Raw genomic sequence first — 19,220 nt, 5'->3', positions numbered from 1 at the left:
ATTTATCAAATCTGTATAAATTCTAGATTTATTTTTACTAATTGAAAGACAATCTGGAATTACCTCAACTTCTGCCTGTTGTCTTGCTATAGTTATATTAAATACATCCAAAGTCTTTTCCAACTCCTAAAAATATAAATAAAGTGTGTTTACATAAATAACTTTATATAAATAATTTTCATATATTCTCTATCAAATTGCTATACTAAAGAAGAGATAGGAAGCAGAAAACAGGTCACCCATCAACATAATATTCCTGTTAAATTCTGAAAAGCAATGCTTGTATATACGTCAGCTTGGAAATTAGTAATTATGGAACAACTTTCTCAACAAAGAAATCATACATGTCATGCATGTAAGAGTTAGAATACTACAAGATACACAGGCACGTACTAGAAGATAACATACATGCACTGTTTTAAATGACTTTTATTTGAGCTTTAACTACAGTTAAGGGTAAACACATTAGTGTCACTTTCAACTAAAAATACAATTATACGTCCTTCATATTACATGCACATTTCGTATGTCATCATTAAGATATATCAAGTAGATCTAGATACACTTAAAACTTGTTTTTAAATTTTATACTTTTCCAAGTATTTCAGTATAGCTACTGAAATAAACTGAGATAAGCTCAATCTTTCATCATATCTACACATTATTTCCATGATTACTTTTGAGAGCTTCATGCTCAAACCACTTTTAGTCCCAAAGAGAAACAGTGATGACCAACCATTACCTGGAAAACTTTACTCAGGGTTCTACAGTCCAGCAGACTTAGAGGGTTAAGGTTAAGATCCAAAACTAAGTAAGGAAATCTGTAACCACCAAAGCAGAAACCCAAGCATTCATAATAGCCTAGGTCTTCAGAAAGTCTTCTATTTCAAAAACAAAAATAAAACTCAATCTTAGGGAGTTTTTTGGAAATTGGCCTGGATTCATAATGATTCCATTACTTTTGAGAGACTAACTCTTCTTAGACTCCCTAAGCTGTACTTCATCCATCGGTAAAACAGTCCCATCTAGAATATACCATAATGCTAAAAGATTAAGACTAATATTTAGAGAACTCAGGAGCCAGCTAATTAATCGTAAAGTTGCTGGTGAAGACCAGAAATGCCACAAGGATTAAGAGGAAAAAAAACACTGTTTAAGCAAAAAATTCAGAAAAGTTCATACAAGAGATGGGATGTAAGCAAAACTTGAGGAATGAGTGAAACTGAGACAGAGATGAAGAAAGGCAGACGGAATGCATGAGCAGACTTGGCTATAAGTATAAGCATATACATATAGAAGATAGGAAATTTATTTGATTAATGCACAGTTAGATGGTAACATAGGGAAGAATGGAGTGGTGACATAACATAAGGCTTTGAAACCAACACAGAGAAGACTGGAATCAATGGAGCAAATACTTTCTAGGCTTTTGAGGTTTGTAAATGTCATAATAATGTGAGGCTTCCAGTTACTATTTGCATAAACCCAAATCTCTCCAGATTGAGGAGAATCTCAAATTCCAAATGCACACAGGAAAACATCACCAGGGTTTGTAACATCCAATAGAAGTTAAGGAGTATGAAAAAGTCTAGTAAGTAAAAGAGACAGAGAATGATCAGTACAAATTAGAACAGATAAGTAGGGAGTGTTAGTCACTGAAGACTGAGGAGTTAAGTAGTACAAAATATTTAACAAATTTTTTAAATGCTAACCTCCAAAGAGTTGAGAAGTTCACCAGACGGCTTCTTACTTGTTAGTTTTTTTTTATACAGTTCTTTATATTGCTTCATTTTTTGCCTATGTTCTCTTATATGCTTCCATGACCACATCCATAAGTGGGGCCGAACATTTACTTCAAGAATACCACGTATAGCATAAACCCACCTAGTTAAAAAATAAAAACAAAAACCCTACGCTTAAAAGCACTCTCAAACCAACAGTATAAAATATAACTGATACTGCTTCTACTCTAACAGCATACATAATACAGAGACTATGAAAATGGTATATTATCTGGGCACTTGCTTCTTCCCAGCCCTATTAGTAATTAACAATACACTATTTAGTCTTATCTCTTTCCTAAATGAAAATAATCAAAATCACTGAATTTTGTTACAATAAATATAGTTCTACAGAAAAACTATTAAAGTATTAATTGGCAACTAGCACTTCAGCCACTTGAATAGTAATTAAAATAGTCAACTGAAAGAGTAATTGCAACTTCTAGAATCTAGGAAAGAGCTTAATAACTGGAAAAATAAGACTTTTGAATTTTAAAAAGGGGTTGCACTTTATAGACTACCATAACCCTTTCAGGTTTATAATAGGTTTAATATGTCTGATACCAAAGTTTGAAAACTAAAAAAAGACATGGTTAGAAAACAAACTGGGATATGTTTCTTAATAATTCCAAAAATACAGTAAATGAATGGAATGCTAGTATTTCCAGTTGTAAATTCATTATAAAGAATCCTTTAACTTAATTTTACTCATGTAATAAGCAAAAGCCACTACAAGTGTTTCAAGACAAATATTACATTATAGTTTCTATCAGCCCTTAAAGAGTATCTTAAAAAGTCAAGAAATTCACTTTTATACCATATTTTTTAAATCTTAAAAAACTTAGATTGAGCAATTCCACTGGGTATCTACCTGAAGAAAATGAAAACACTAATTCAAAAAATATATGCACTCCCATGTTCACTGCAGCATTATTTACAAGAGCCAAGATATGGAAACAACCAAGTGCCCACTGATGGATGAATGGATCAAGAAAATGTGTGTATATATATACACACAATGAAATGTTATTCAACCATAAAAGGAATAAAATCTTGCCATTTGTGACAACACGAATGGCTATTGAGGGCATTATGCTAACTGAAATAAGTCAGACAGACAAAGAGAAAGACAAATACTGTATGATCTCACTTATATATTTAATTTAAAAAAATGAGCTCACAGATCCCGAGAATACACTGGTGGTAGCCAGAGGCAGTGGGTCGGGGATGCTCAAAATGGGTGAAGGGGATCCAGAAAACTTCCAGTTATAAAATAAATAAGTCATGGGGATATAATGTACAGCATGGCAACTACAGTTAATAATACTGTATGGCATATTTGAAAGTTGCTAAGAGAATAGATCTTATAACTTCTTATAACAAAAAAAATAGTTTTGTTAACTATGCATGATATTGGATGTTAACTAGACTTATTGTGGTGATCATTTTGCAATATATACCAATATCGAATCATTATGTCATACGCCTGAAACTAATATATGTCGATTATACTTCAATTTGAAAAAATTTAAGGCATATTACCATTCTTTGGCATGGTAGTGGAGAGGTACATCAGGTTTGAATTTCCTATATGGTAGATTTTGCGTCATCATATCAACCGATTCAAGAAGTTCCATAAGACTGAAATACTGAAGAATGAAAAAAATTGAAGTTCTTAAATGTTTCAGATTTTTTGTTTAATTGTCAAAGATAAAAGTTAAATTATTGACTTTTTTAAGGAAATGTTATCATATATCATTATGAGTTTTTGAAAAACATTTAAAATCTTAGCTCTCCTTTTATCAAACTATAACTCACAATTTAAAATTTCATTAAAAAAAAATCACCTGTGGTTTATTAAGTTCAATTGTTATGTCATGTAACTCAATATCCAGGCTTATTTTGGGGACAGAAAAGTCAAAATCCAATCCGCGATTCATCTGAAGTTTGGCATTAGCAGATATGGGGCGAAATACTGGAAAATAACACAGATTTTTAAAAATTAAATGGAGTTTTTTTCAAGAGTCTCAAAGTGCTAAAGGAATCAAGTTGAAAATGCTGATTTTCATTTCTTATATACCCTTTCTACAGCTCCCAGATTTCCATACTGCTATGATTTGATCATATGAACTGTCACTTAGTGTTGAAGAGTCTTTTATATTTTTCCTATCTATAATTCATATCGTCTTTTATGAGTACAATAAAAGCTAAGTGAACTCCTCAAAACAACAAAATAATCCTTACAAGCAGGAACACTCTCTAAAAGGCAAAATAGTCCAGTAAGACAATTTTAATAAAAGTATAGTTTTAAGGAATGAATATAATTAGAAATGCTAAGGGGAAAAATATTTTATTTAGCCACTGACTTTCATTATATAATTATAATTCCTGAATTTCGGGTCAGTGTCTCTGTATCCATCTGTCCCCCCTTTTAACTTGAAAAAAGAGAGGAGATAAGATGAGAGTTTATCCAAGATAAACTTCTTGGCTCAACTCATAATCTAAGATTTCTCTCAACCCTTTGTATTTAGTGCCAAAAAGAATAAGAATAATGCAGAGGGAGACCAGTAATAGCAGAATCTAGAAAGATATCAACCACTAAATTATAAGCTAATTTGTATACAAAGATAATATATTCTTCTTTTTTTAATCATCCCTCAGGCATAGCACTAAATTCAAAAATACTTTTTTTTTTTTTTTTTTTGCGATACGCGGGCCTCTCACTGTTGTGGCCTCTCCTGTTGCGGAGCACAGGCTCCGGACGCGCAGGCTCAGCAGCCATGGCTCACGGGCCCAGCCGCTCCGCGGCATGTGGGATCTTCCCAGACCGGGGCACGAACCCGTGTCCCGTGCATCGGCAGGCGGACTCTCAACCACTGTGCCACCAGGGAAGCCCCCCAAAATACTTTTAATTTAAATAGAACAAGAAGGTATTCATCAATAGGGGACCAGTTAAATTCATTACTCTATACAACAGAATACTATACAGTTAAAAATGAGAAAAATTTATATGTACATAAATGGAAGGATATTGAAAGAGAAAGTTTAGAAAGTATATGTATAAAGCAATAATACCAGTATTTGAAAAGTAAAATTATTCCTCTCCTCCAGCTTTAACTCTTGTTAAACAAGACTATACCACCCACTATACCCTCCTTGGTTAAAATAATTTATCCATCCCTGGGCTTCACACTCTCCTATCTCTCTCAGATTTTAGCTCCTGGCAACTCTAATTTCTGGATTATTTCAATATACAAATGATCGTTCCAATACCATAGCCTCTCAGTTCCTTGGACTCTTCCCCCCTCACCTCATCCACTAGACCTTATCATACAGATATCCTCAACCTCTCAATAAACTCAGCCTCAAGCATCCAACTCTCCTACCACCACCATCTATCTCTCTAGTAATCCAATACCAAACGTCAAGTCTTAAGGGAACTACCATTCATTGATCCTCTATCTTTGCTCTGTCTTTCACTTCTGCTTCATGTCCTCAGCTCTCTCCCTACCCTGTTGACAGTTATTTCAGTCATTCCCTTGCACTCACCCTTTAACTCCTTGGCCCTTCTCACTTTGTTAATACTTACTAGGCAAAATTCGAATTCTGAATAAAGCCACTCTATTTACTCCATACCTCTATTTACTCCACACCTCTATATACTCCACACCTCTATATACTCCACATCAATACCTACGCAGCTGTATGTGGTTGGGAAAAAGCAAAATCACACTGATTGGTCTCACGTTAATGTCATAAAACTCAAGTAGGTACTTAATGTTGTTGACTAATCACACAACATTCTTTTAGTCCAGGGATAGGCCAAACCTATACCACAGCCTGTTTTTGTATAGCAAGTGAGGTAGGAATGATTTTTTTTTTTTTTTTTTTACAGTATGTGGGTCTCTCACTGTTGCAGCCTCTCCCGTTGCGGAGCACAGGCTCCAGATGCGCAGGCTCAGCGGCCATGGCTCACAGGCCCAGCCGCTCCGCAGCATGTGGGATCTTCCCAGACCGGGGCACGAACCCGCGTCCCCTGCATCGGCAGGTGGACTCTCAACCACTGCGCCACCAGGGAAGCCCAGGAAAGATTTTTATACTTTTAAAGGGTTGTTTAAAAGAAACAGAAAAATATGTGACAGAGACTATACATAACCTATAAAATGTAAAATGTTTGTTTACTACATGGCCCTTTGCAAAAAGAAAATTAGCCAAACCCTACTCTGGCCCAGTGGTTCTCAAACTGTAGTATTCATCAAAATCACTAGGATAGCTTGTTAAAAATAGATTGCTAAGCTTCACTCTCAGATGTTCTGATTCAGTATGTCTGGGATGGGCCCTGGAATTTATATTTCTAACATGTTTCCAAGTGATACTGATGTTGCTAGTCTAAACAGCACTTTGATAATACTGCTCTCATCAATTCATTCTCTCATTCCCCTACATGGCTATCTCATAGCCCCTCCTCCATCTGAAAACCTCTAATTCCTCAGATAGTTTAAAAAAAAAAAAAAGAGTTCAGAAGAAAAAAACCCCATTAACTCCAATCACCATATTTACTTTTTCACCCAACACTAAGACTTCCTTCCTTCCTTCCTTCCTTCCTTCCTTCCTTCCTTCCTTCCTCCCTCCCTCCCTCCCTTCCTGGCTGTGTTGGGTCTTCGTAGCTGCATGCAGGCTTTAGTTGAAGCAAGCCAGCGGCTACTCTGCATTGCAATGCATGGGCTTCTTATTGTGGTAGCTTCTCTTGTTGCAGAGCACGGGCTCTAGGTGCACGGGCTCAGTAGTTGTGGCCTGTGGGCTCTAGAGTGCAGGCTCAGTATTTGTGGCACATGGGCTTAGTTGCTCTGTGGAATGTGGGATCCTCCCAGACCAGGGCTCAAACCCGTGTCCCCTGCATTGGCAGGCGGATTCCTAACCACTGTGCCACCAGGGAAGTCCCGGACTTCTCTCCTATAATTGAAATCTATCTTATAAACAAACTGACCATGCTCCTACCTGTGGCAAAGCACTCCACTTGTACACTAGATTCTACCCCCTTTCACCCATGTCAGTACAGAAATAATCCCTTCTCTCTCTTATTTTTCATGTTCTATGGATCATTCCAATCTTAGCCTATAAACAAGATGCTATCTCTCCCATTAAATAAAAACACAAAAAACAAAACCAAAAAGGAGTCCTTCATTCATCCTTCCCCCTCCAGCAAGTGTGCCAGTTATCAACTGATTGCCCATAACCTCCAGATCACCCTTCCCTGCCTGCGCTAAAACCTAGATTTGGGTCCTCTAAATCGTTTTTCTTTACCAGCTAGCATAATGTTAATCTTTATCAGCAGAGGACACGGGAGAGATACTGCAGGAGCAAGGAGTTATGCTTCCTGGTTCTAATGTACTCATTCAGCAGACTCCTGCAGTGCCATGGTTCTGCAACATGCAGCTCCTAAAGAAAATGGCTTCTCCAGTGTCCAGGTCCTCCAGCACAACAGATTTCTTCAGCACCAGACTCCTGCAGTACATGGCCGCTTGCACCATCCAACAGCCAGCAAATTCTCTCAGTACGCTGCTAAGGCAGTTTTAGAGTGGAGTGCCTTCTGGAGACAACTCTCCATGAGGCTCCCTAAAGGGTCTGTTTCCCTAAAGTTCCTGAATGAGAATTTACAGGTTTAACTGGCAGGGCACCACAGACTTTCCTGCCTCCTAGTGACCCATGGCCACACCCTTTCCAACAAGTTCTAGATCTCAGTGCTGAGGGAGGTAGACCCTCTTCTTTGGACACTCCACCTAAGTCCTAGGGTAAGGGCTGTTCCTTCTTTCTACTATTCTTATGTTCTTTAGAGTTCTCTTTACTTTTCACTAGCCAATCCCTTGTTACTCTAATCCCCTGTTATATTTAGTAATTCTTCATAAATACTTTCCCTGCTCAAATTAGTATGTGGTTTCTCTTCCTTCATCAGACTCTGACTGAAACAGCCAGAAATAACAGTAGGGTAAAGGAGAAATAAGTCAAATTTGAAGTGACAGATTTGAGAATCGTCAACACACATGACACAGAAAAGTGTTTTGCTTCTGCATATATATTATAAATATATTTAATTTTGTGGGAAAATTAACATGAAATATCACAGTGACATCAACAATATTCATTTAAAATTTATACTGATTACTTTAATTGTACATTTATTTTATGAAATGTACTTACCAAAATCATAACCTTCTGGAACAATACTTTCATCAACAATACCATTCCTCAGGCTGTCCTATTAAAAGACAAATTGATTTTATTTATATTCGTGTCAATATACCTTTATTCTACAAAATCCTATTATATGCAAAAGAAAAATGCCTAAAAGCAATTAAAAAAATAACTCAAACTTAGCAGAACTTAGCTAAGAAAATATTAAAATGGTTAGACACTATCTCATTAAACTACTATTATATAAGACTGCTCTAGAAATTTTTAGGATATGTGTGTTTATATATATGTGTACAAGCACATACACAAAATTTGACAGAATTCAACATCTATTTATGAAAAAAACTCTCAACAAAGTGGGTTCAGAGTTAACGTATCTCAACATAATGAAGGCCATAGATGGCAAGCCCACAGCTATCATCATACTCAAGGGTGAAAAGCTGAAAGCTTCTCTTCTAATATCGGCAACAAGACAAAAAGGCCCACTTTCACCACTTTTATTCAACACAATATTAGAAGTCCTAGCCAGAGAAATTAGGTAAGAAAAATAAAGGCATACAAATCGGAAAGGAAGAAGTAAAACTGTCACTATTTGCAGATGACATAATAATATAGATAGAAAACCCTAAAGATTCCACCAAAAACTGTTAAAACTAATACTAAATGAATTAAATAAAGTTGCAGGATATAAAAATCAATATATGGAAAACTGAGGTGTTTCTATATACTAATAACAAACTATGAGAAAGAGAAATTAAGAAAAAAATTCCATTTACAATTGCATCAAAATGTAACAATAAATTTCACCATGGTGAAAGACTTGTACCCTGAAAATGATAAGGCACTGAGGAAAGAAAATGAAAAGGACAATAACTGATGGAAAGACATTCCATGCTCATGGATTTGAATAATTATCATTGTTAAAATGTCCACATTACCGAAAGCAATCTACAGATTCAATGCAATCACCATCAAAATACCAAGTGCATTTTTCACAGAAGTAGAAAAAACAATACTAAAATTTGTATGGAACCACAAAGGAACCCAAATAGCCAAAGCAATCTTGAGAAAGAAGAACAAAGCTGGAGACGTCATCCTCTCTGATTTCTAACTAAATTACAAAGCTTTAGTAATCAAAACAATATGGTACTGGCATAAAAACAGATACAGATCAACAGAATAGAACAGACAACCCAGAAATCCCATGCATATATGGTCAGTTAATTTATAACAAAGGAGCCAAGAATATACAATGGGGAAAGGACAGTCTCTTCAATAAATGGTGTTGGGAAAACTTGACAGCCATATGCGAATGAAATCGCACTACTACCTTACATGATAAATGAAAATAACTCAAAATGGATTAAAGACTTGAACATAAGACCTGAAACCATAAAAATCCCTAGAAGAAAACAGGTGGTAATTTCCTTGACATCTGTTTTGGTGACGATTTTTTGGACTGGACAACAAAAACAAAGGCAACAAAAGCAAAAATAAACAAATATGACTACACCAAATTAAAGGCTTCTGCACAGCAAAGGAAACCATCAATTACATGAAAAGGAAACCTTATGAATGAAAGAAAATATATGCAAATCATATACCTGATAAGGGGTTAATATCTGAAATATATAATGAACCCATATAACTCAAAAGCAAAAAAATAAACAATCCAATTAAAAAATGGGCAGAATACCTAAAAAGACATTTTTCAAAGAAGAAATACAGATGGCTAACAGGTACATTAAAAGATGCTCAACAACACTAATCATTAGAGAAATGCAAATCAAAACCACAAAGAGATACCACCTCATACTTGTTAGAATGGCTATTTTCAAAAAGACAAAAAATAACAAATGTTGGTGAGAATGTGAAGAAAAGAGAACCCTTCTGCTCTGGTGGTGGGATGCAAATTGGTGCAGACACCATGGAAAACAATAGCGGAGCCTCAAAAAATTAAAAATAGAACTACCATATGATCCAACAGTTCCGCTTCTGAGTATTTTCCTGAAGAAAACAAAAGCACTAACTTGAAAACATATTTGTACCATGTTCACTGCAGCATTATTTATAATAGCCAAGATATGGAAACAACCTAAATGTCCTTCAAAAGGTGAATGAAGAAAATGTTTTACACACACACAATGGAATATCACTCAGCCATAAAAAAGAATGAAATTGTGTCATTTGTGACAACACAAATGGACCATGAAATAGCTCAGAGAAAAACAAATACTGTATTATCTCACTTCATGTGCAATTTAGGAAAAAAAGACAAACTCATAGATACAGAGAACACACTGGTGGTTGCCACAGGTGGGGAGTAGGGATGGGCAAAATTAATGAAGGGAGTCAAAAGGTCCAAACTTCAGTTATAAAATAATTATTATGTCATGTGGATGTAATGTACAACAGGCGACTGTAGTTAATAATACTGTATTGCATATTTGAAAGTTGCTAAGAGTAAATCTTAAAAGTTCTCATCACAAGGAAAAAAACTGTGTAACTGTGTATGGTGATGGATGTTAACTAGACTTACTATGGTGATCATTTTGCAATATATACAAATATCAAAACATTATGTTGTGTACATGTAACTAATAAATGCTGCATGTCAATTATATAAAAAAAGGCATGTATTTATATGTTTCTGTACAGACACATATATATTCACCTATTTCTGCTAATGTATTTTGCCTAAGGAAAAAAAGGACAACTGACTACAGTATGTTAGATAAATGACAATGAATAAAACCTTATGCAAAATATGATACCAACAAAAGTGTATATGCATATATCAAAAAAATTTACTCACCAATGATTCATCATAATTACTAAGATAAAACATCTGAGACTTCACATTCCAATAGGCAAAAAGGTTATCCAATAGGATTAACTGAAAATAAATCAATTTTATTATAAGCCTCATTTTCATTGAAGATTCTTTAACATATGCTTTTTTCAGAATCTCAAATAATTGGTCATATAACAGTTAAGCAAGTAAACACAATTCACAAAAATCCTTATCTATATATTATCATTTGCCTTCCTAATTAAAAGTATCTTTTGTCAAGCCCATGGGTTGAAAAAACATATTTATTTTACCTTACGAAATAGTTTCTCAGTTTCATCATGTAAACATGGAATCCAGTATTGGTCAGTTGTCTGAAAAGGAAAATAAAAAGCAGTAAAAAACTGTCACTTGCATGTGAAATGGCAGAGTGATAAATAGAATCTATCATGCCCTAGACCAAGTTTCCATTAAAATGTCCTTGAAAACAACATTCAGGGGCTTCCCTGGTGGCGCAGTGGTTAAGAATCCGCCTGACAATGCAGGGGACACAGGTTCGAGCCCTGGTCCGGGAAGATCCCACATGCCGCAGAGCAACTAAGCCCACGCACCACAACTACTGAGCCTGTGCTCTAGAGCCCACCAGCCGCAACTACTGAGCCCGTGTGCCACAACTACTAAAGCCTGCGTGCCTAGAGCCCGTGCTCCACAATAAGAGAAGCCACCGCAGTGAGAAGCCCACGCACCACAAAGAAGAGTAGCTCCCGCTTGCTGCAGCTAGAGAAAAAAAAACCCACAGGCAGCAACGAAGACCCAATGCAGCCAAAAATAAAATAAATAAATTTTAAAAAATAATAATAATAACGTTCAGTCAAAGAATATTAACTGAATATTCTGCATTCAAGGATCTCATTGCTTGGTGGAAAAGCAAACTTAGTAAACAAATTACAAACAGGTAAATGCCATTATGGAGGTTAAATACACAGTACTCAGGGAGAACATGGTGGGAGCCTCAATCTCAGGGATGTGATGGCAAAAGTGATATCTAACCTAATAAGTGACTCATTAACAGAAATTATCAATTCTAAATTCAGTAGGGAATATGATTCACGGTAGGAAGATATTTGAATATATGACATGTTCAAAGAAGTGAAATAGCCCAATATGGCCCAAGAACATATTCAAAACAACGGAAAGAGGTAAAATTAGGTATCTTACCTGGGGACAGATTACAAAGGGATTATAAACTATTTTAAGACAAAACTATGGACTTTATTCTAAGAGCAATGAAAAGTCATGAGGGGAATAAACTGATATCCGAAGCTTATGTTAAAAAGACGGTTTTCAATTTTTTTCTAGAGAACTAAATGGACTAGAACAGTGTTGCTCAAAGTTTTCACACAATTAGGATCACCTGGAAGGCTTTTTAAACTAGATTGCTGGGTCCCAACCTGAGTTTCTAATTTAATATGTCTGGGCTGCGGGACAAGTTTCCAAGGACCTCCAAAACCAGTGGTGAAAACCACTGCTGACACAGTTACCAATCACCTTCACATTGCCAAATCCAATGGCTAATTCTCCACCCTTATTTTTCAGCGTTAACAGTAGCATTTGACAGTTTACCTCACCCAACTTTATTGAATAACTTTTCATTTGACTTTTCTTTTTTCTCTTTCTGCTTGAGGTGGATCCAAGTTTTAAAAACAAATCATACACAAAAGCTTAATGAACATAACAAATAAAAGAATATAATGAAATACTATAGAGCAGTTGAACTGGATCAACTGAACTACACGTGGCAATAAATACACGTCACAAACAATGTGTAGAGAAAAAGGGAACTTACAGAAGAATCACATAACATATTTATGTAAACTTTTAAAAATCTACCAAATATTACACAGTTTTAATGGATATATTATATAAAGTTTAAAAACTTAGGATGTTTATCTCTTGGGTGGGAGAGAAGAGTGGAGTGGAATACAAAAGGAATTTATACTTTATTCATAACAGCTTATTCTTTAAAAGTATTTAAAACTTAATCTAAATGACAAATTCAACAATCATGCCTTCTGGATATGAGCAAATGTTTCATAATTCTCTATGTGCTCCTATACTTTTAAAATTTCTCAATTTGAAAAATCAGACAGGAAGAAAATATGCCACGATTATTAATAATAGTGATGATAAAATGATTTGTTTCTTTAGGCTTTTCATGACTTATCAAAGATTCTGAAATGAACATTACTTTTATTTTGTACTTATGCATTTAAAATTCAGAATAGATTTTTAAAGAAAATAAGTATCAAATATCATAATTGGCAAATAATAATAGTCTCTCACATTTGAAACTAAATTTGATTGTCAACCATTTTTTGAACTGTAAAACTACCTACCCTTAGTTCCAATCCAGTCTATGCATTTCCTGTACCACTTCTATATAGATACCTACTCCTGATGCTGGCATATATTAACAGTAATTACTAATTTAATTAACTATACTGCAAAATTAAATATGGTTGAATTTCTTTTTAAACAAAGTACCTGCATGCTGAGATTTTGAAGGGAAATACCAAATGACAGTGGGTTGTCTCGGTTTGTGACCTAAAGAGGAAAACAGTAAATTTTACTCAGATTTTTAGTAGTTGTATAAAATTCATATTATAGAAGAACTTCACTTTCTGGGAAGTATGCTATTTTGAACATTCAGAAACATTTTCCTACTTTCCGGAATAATTTTTATTCCTATATTTTTCCTAATACTAATTAAAATATTAAGTATCAATGTATTAGTGTAGTACAACAATACATCTGCATAATGTTTTTCAGTCTGCAAAAAAAGAAGTTTATAAAAAAAGTGATTGACCCTCACAATAGAACTATGAGAAGCCAATGATTATGTGTTTGAGAGAATACATGATCTATTTGACATCAAACAATTAGTTAAGTCTAGCTCTAATGATTCCTAGACCATTGCTCTTTCCAGGAAGAAAACACAGTATAATTTAAAGTATTTTAAAAATATATAACTGCTAAATTCATAACTCCCATTTATCAAAGGTGGTTATAATATAAGCAAGGCATTTACCTTCATTATCTGATGTTTGAACATTTTAGGAAAGTGTAATCAAGGCACTAAGGACTGCAAATTACAACTATAATTATAAAAAATAAAGATAATGTCATCTTCAGTTCTATATCCCTCCACTTCCCAGCATCTCATAAGTTGACCACTACAGAGCAGGTGTCAACAAACAGTAAAATAAATATAAACCATTGTCACCTATTAAAATACTTACATCATCTTCATAGCGAATATGGATGTCGGAAATTTTCACTTGAAGATTTTTTATGATCTGAGTAATTAATTTTTCTGTAAAAGTGTCCTGTTTCTCCACCCGATGTTTTTCTACAATTGCAAATATCCATTTTTGATTTGAATGAAAAATACACTCTATGTGTATACACTTATTGAGGTAACATAACTGTTACCTGTTAAAGAAATATATCTGTATTTGTAAACAGAACACCAAAAGCCTGCTTTCCAGAAGTCTTACATACCAAAAGGCTTTCACAGGTGACTAAACGCACACAGTTTTCAAAAGCCACTTTCTTATCCAATCAAACTAAAGCCAAATATGTAGAATTTACTGTCATCAAATTTTATAATTTCTGTTAGCTATACCTGAGTATATAAGGACATAGAAAACAATAAAGATTATTAGGTAAGAATTATGATAGGCTTATATTAGAAGAGCCAGAAACAGTAGCAAAGAATGAATCTCTGCTAAAATTTATGCTATCATCATAAGTTGTCTGTGGTTAGAAGTAAAAAATAGCTGAATATGCTCCTTCCCCAATGAATACAAAATAGGAAGATATAAGATCCTTTCCCTCTCTCCTTTTAAGCAAGGATGAAGGAAGTTCATCATTTGTTTCATTTTCCAAAATGAGATTAACTATCTCTTCAATACTTTCCAGGGAAATATAAAGAATTGAGGTTCGTAATTTCTTTTTTAATATGCCTGTGATAATCACTAATTACTAACGTTTTTGCCCCCACTTGAAAATGCCAATGAAGGTGATCTCCTTTCCCATTTCTAGTTCTATTCCACCTGTATCTACATATTGTCTATCTTTTCCTCTAATGACCTACTACTCCCTAATTCAGCTGACCCAGAAGGTCTCAGATAAAAAGTTGATGAAGATATCATATGTACATCAAAGACAAGTGTGAGTGAACAAGAGATAAGTGAATATATTTGAATATATTGAAAAGGACTTTAGAATTAAAAAGTGGAAAGTAGAATATAAACTCTTTGAAGACAGAACATTTTATTTTAAATGCTGAATGAATCCCACCACTACCTAATAAAATCCTCTGCTCTATAAATTTATTCAGTCATTCAATTAAATGCTAAATCTTTCTTTCCCTACCCACTAGTTTCTTTCTGACTTCCTTATCTGGCTCTGATTCCATAATAAATTATTTCACCAACACTTTAAACTCTGAGCTCTCTTTTTTCTCCTTTTCCTCTGTCAGTAAAGCTCCAACCCTGCATAAAACCAGCAGTCTACTTTTTATATAAACGTGTATGCCTTGCCAGGTGAGTACTGGAGGAGAAAAATTACAACAGAACAGACTGCAGCTACTGCGAGTTAATCATTACAAACTTCAACTCACCAGCAACCTTACTACATTTCTCCAGTCAACTTGTTCACACTCTCCAGGATAACTATTACAAAATTCTTTTTGATACTCTTCAAAGGTCCAACAACCCTTCCACTGCTCTCTTTACTCTTAGCAAATGACCTTACAACTATGGAAAAAATAGAAGCTTATTTTCTGCAATCATCACTCAATCAAGACAGCTTTTTTTTAAGGTGACCAATGACCTCCATGTCATAAATAAAACAATTATTTCTTAATCCTCAATTTACCTGATATCTCAGCAGGATCTGACATATTCTTTGCTTCCTAAAACACTCTTTTCCCATGGAGATATAATCTCCAAATTTCTTTCTCCTTATCTAACCACTCTTTCTTGATCTTTTTTTTTTTTTTTTTTTGGCTGTTTTCCTCCTCTATACAATCCTTAAATGTTGGATTTCCTTACGGCAGGCTCAGTCCTAGAAATGTTTCTCTTCTCATTCTGTACTGTTGCTGCAGGGAATCTCATTCACACCTTATAGCCTGAACTATCATCCTAATGCTGACAACTCTCAAAAGTATACTGGATAAAGTCAGAAATGAGATATAATCACAGAGAAGTTGGTACATTCAGTAAACTACAAAGGTCAGTATGATGGCTGGAACAAAGAACAGAGAAGACATGAAAGGGATGGGGCCAGTAATGAGGCTGGAAAGGTAGACAGGATTCAAATCATAAGAGCTTTTATGTATCCTGTTGAAGAGTTCAAACTTCTACCTGATAACAGTAAGGTATAACTGATGTAATTTAAGCATGGTTATTTGTATTTTAGATTTAAGTATAAATAAGAGGGACTTCTGATTAAACATGAGTTGCATCTATTTTTCTATTCCTCAGTAAAAGTAGAGGTAAAAGTAAAGGGGGAAAATGGATAAATCTCCAAGACCAAAAGAAAAAGAGTGTAGAAGAAAGAATGAATAAGAGAGAACCTCAAAAATTTAGAAGCTGGAAAGTAGACAACATGACAGAGGAAGAAATCTGATCCTAAATGCCCATAAATGAAGATGCCAATTGGATTTGGCAGGAGTTCTTGCATATGACACCAAAGGCACAGAAACAAAAGAAAAAGTAGACAAATTGGACTTCATGAAAATTTAAAAATCTTGTACATCATAGGACGCTATCAACAGAGTAAAGAGGCTACCCAGAGAATGGAAGGTAACTTGCAAATCATATATCTAATAATGGATTAACATCCAATTATATAAAGAACTCCTACTATTCAACAATAACAACAAAAAAAACAATTAAATGATGGGCAAAAGACTTGAACAGATATTTCTCCAAAGATAACATACAAATGGTCAATAAGCACATGAAAAGATGCTAAAATACTAATTTTTACAGAAATGCAAATCAAAACTACACGAGATACCACTTCATCCCATTAGGACCCTATTATCAAAAATATAGAAAACAACAAATGTTGGTGAGGATGTGAAGGAAATGGAACCCCGGTGCACTGCTTGTGGGATTGTAAAACGGTACAAGTCCCTGTAGAAAACATTATGGCATTTCCTCAAAAAATTAAAAATAAGAGTAGAATTACCGTATGATCCAACAACTCCACATCTGGGTCTATACCCAAAAGAATTAAAAGCAGTGTCTCAAAGGGATATTTGTACACCCATGTTCAGAGCAGCATTATTCACAATGGCTGAAGCACAGAAGCAACCCGAGTGTCCACTGATGGATGAATGGATAAGCAAAATGTGGTATATACATAAAACGGAATATTATTCAGCCTTAAAAAGGGAATTCCAACATATGCTACAACATGGATGAACCTTGAAGACATAATGCTAAGTGAAATGAACCACTTGAAAAAACATGAATACTACATGCTTCCACTTACATGAGTACTGAGAATAGTCAAAATCATAGAGACAAAAAGTAGAATTGTGGTTGCCAGCGTCTGGGGATAAGGGGGGAAGAATGGGTGGGTTATTGTTTATTGGGTGTAAAGTTTCAATTTTACAAGATGAAAGAGATATGAAGAGATATGGTGGTGATGGTTGCAATACAATAAACGTACTTAATACCACTGAACTGTACACTTAAAAGTAGTTAAGATGGTAAATTTTGTTATATGTATGCCACAAAAAAAATTTTTTTTTTTAAAAGAGGATGGGGGTAGGAATGAATGACAACAGAGAGAAAAACATAATTACAAGAAGTGTTGCCAGGAAATGTGTTAAATCTCCTTTAATGTTCTTTTGCCTGTTTGTCAGCAGGTAAACTGTTTATTATTGCATTTTTTAATTTAAAAAAATAAATGCATGGCAAGGATATTTTGATCAGTACACATATATTTCTTTTAAGATGCTTAGCTATCAAATGAAGGACAGAGGAGCATAAGGTAAGCAGATGACAAGGTTAGGAAAATGACTTTATGTTTAAAGATAAGGGAGGCAACATTATATTTATATGCCAAAGAGAAAGATTCACTAGAAAGAGAAGTTAAGAGTCAGAGTACAGAGCGTAGGTGTTGATGGTGACACCATTGCTATCACTAGCATAAATGGAAAGGGATTAGATTTCTGCAGGACATCTCTGTCACTGACAAAAGAAGTGGATTGAAGTAATGGACCATTTTGGTCTAGGCTGAATAGGAATGGATGTGAGCCAGAGGGTAAACAGATTTGGGAAAATATATCAAGAGACTAAGTAACTCCAAAAGGTGAAGAATTGATACAAGTGGAATAAGAAAGAGAAGACAAGAAAGGTAAGAAAATATACTTGATGAAATTAATTACTATAGTTAAAATCTAACCTTACTCTTATTAGCTAGGGATATTATTTGCACTAAGGTAAATTTCTATAAGGTAAAATTTCTGTAAACATGATAAAACATAGAAACCACATTAAAATTCCTCATGTAATAAGATTCTGTCATATTTTTAAAGTAATCTCAGTGCTTCCAGAAGAAAATAATACTCAAATGTGATAAATATTTAGGTCTTTTCCGCTTTTCTTATTACCATTCTTATTTGTTTTTACCTTGATCAGCTACTTTTCGTTTTGCTTCTTCTATCCTTTTCAGTTCCTGTTGCTTTGCTTCAAAGAGTTGTTTTTCTTCTTTTAAAGGATCATATTTTATTCCTACAGGAAGTATAAAAAAGGAAGAATCTTAATTACCTTAAATTAACTCATTCCAAAAAATATCCTAGAAAATAATCACTAACTCACAGTCTGCAAAAATTAGAGTAAAAACCAATTTATGTTGTATTATCAAATACCAAATTTAAATATTAAAAAAACTCCAAAAATTCACCAGAATTATTTGAACAAACATAATTATCAAATATAAAGATTTTTCCATGCACAAAAAAGAGTAACTGAAATGATGTTTAAAATTTGACTTACTAGAAGAAGGCACTATGAGTAAATAAATGTCTTCCAATAGAGCTTCAACTGGTTGGGTATAAAGGTTTTTCCATGGAATTAGAAGATTAAGATTACCTATATGAAAAAAAAAGACAAAAAATATTATTCTTTCAACCTAGATTTACTATCAGCTTATTTTCTGTCAGGCATTAAAAGAGATAACAAAGTAGCCTTTGACCTTATGAGCTCATTAACTTTGCAGAAAGCTATTTTACAACCATAAACAAAAAGCCTTTACAGTGACGATTTGAAATTATTTGTACTAGTACTGTTGGAAAATCTACTAAGCCATATTCTAAATATTTACAAATTTCTATTTCTGGTGATATGTACCACAAACATACCAATATTATTCTT

General features: G+C 34.3%; 1 protein-coding gene across 5 annotated transcripts in view; it reads right to left on the bottom strand.

Moving 5' to 3' along the window:
* Positions 1–19,220, bottom strand: part of VPS13A (vacuolar protein sorting 13 homolog A) — a 237,539-nt gene that overhangs the window by 188,055 nt on the left and 30,264 nt on the right. For all 5 annotated transcript variants that reach the window (XR_004480053.2, XR_004480054.2, XR_007477790.1 and 2 more), the window contains exons 4-14: positions 18,843–18,938; positions 18,477–18,578; positions 14,064–14,173; positions 13,309–13,368; positions 11,079–11,138; positions 10,789–10,869; positions 7,980–8,037; positions 3,629–3,756; positions 3,324–3,430; positions 1,713–1,884; positions 64–126 (exon numbers count right to left, since the gene is read on the bottom strand). Coding sequence is in view for 1 of the 5 variants with exons in the window: in XM_004285838.3 (XP_004285886.1) it covers positions 64–126; positions 1,713–1,884; positions 3,324–3,430; positions 3,629–3,756; positions 7,980–8,037; positions 10,789–10,869; positions 11,079–11,138; positions 13,309–13,368; positions 14,064–14,173; positions 18,477–18,578; positions 18,843–18,938 (1,037 nt within the window). In the remaining 4 variants the exon portion in view is untranslated. The remainder of the gene's footprint in view (positions 1–63; positions 127–1,712; positions 1,885–3,323; positions 3,431–3,628; positions 3,757–7,979; positions 8,038–10,788; positions 10,870–11,078; positions 11,139–13,308; positions 13,369–14,063; positions 14,174–18,476; positions 18,579–18,842; positions 18,939–19,220) is intronic.

The sequence above is a fragment of the Orcinus orca genome, chromosome 6, assembly GCF_937001465.1.
Source record: "Orcinus orca chromosome 6, mOrcOrc1.1, whole genome shotgun sequence".
NCBI classification, from domain to species: domain Eukaryota; kingdom Metazoa; phylum Chordata; class Mammalia; order Artiodactyla; family Delphinidae; genus Orcinus; species Orcinus orca.
This window is presented reverse-complemented; position numbering and strand designations above follow the sequence as displayed.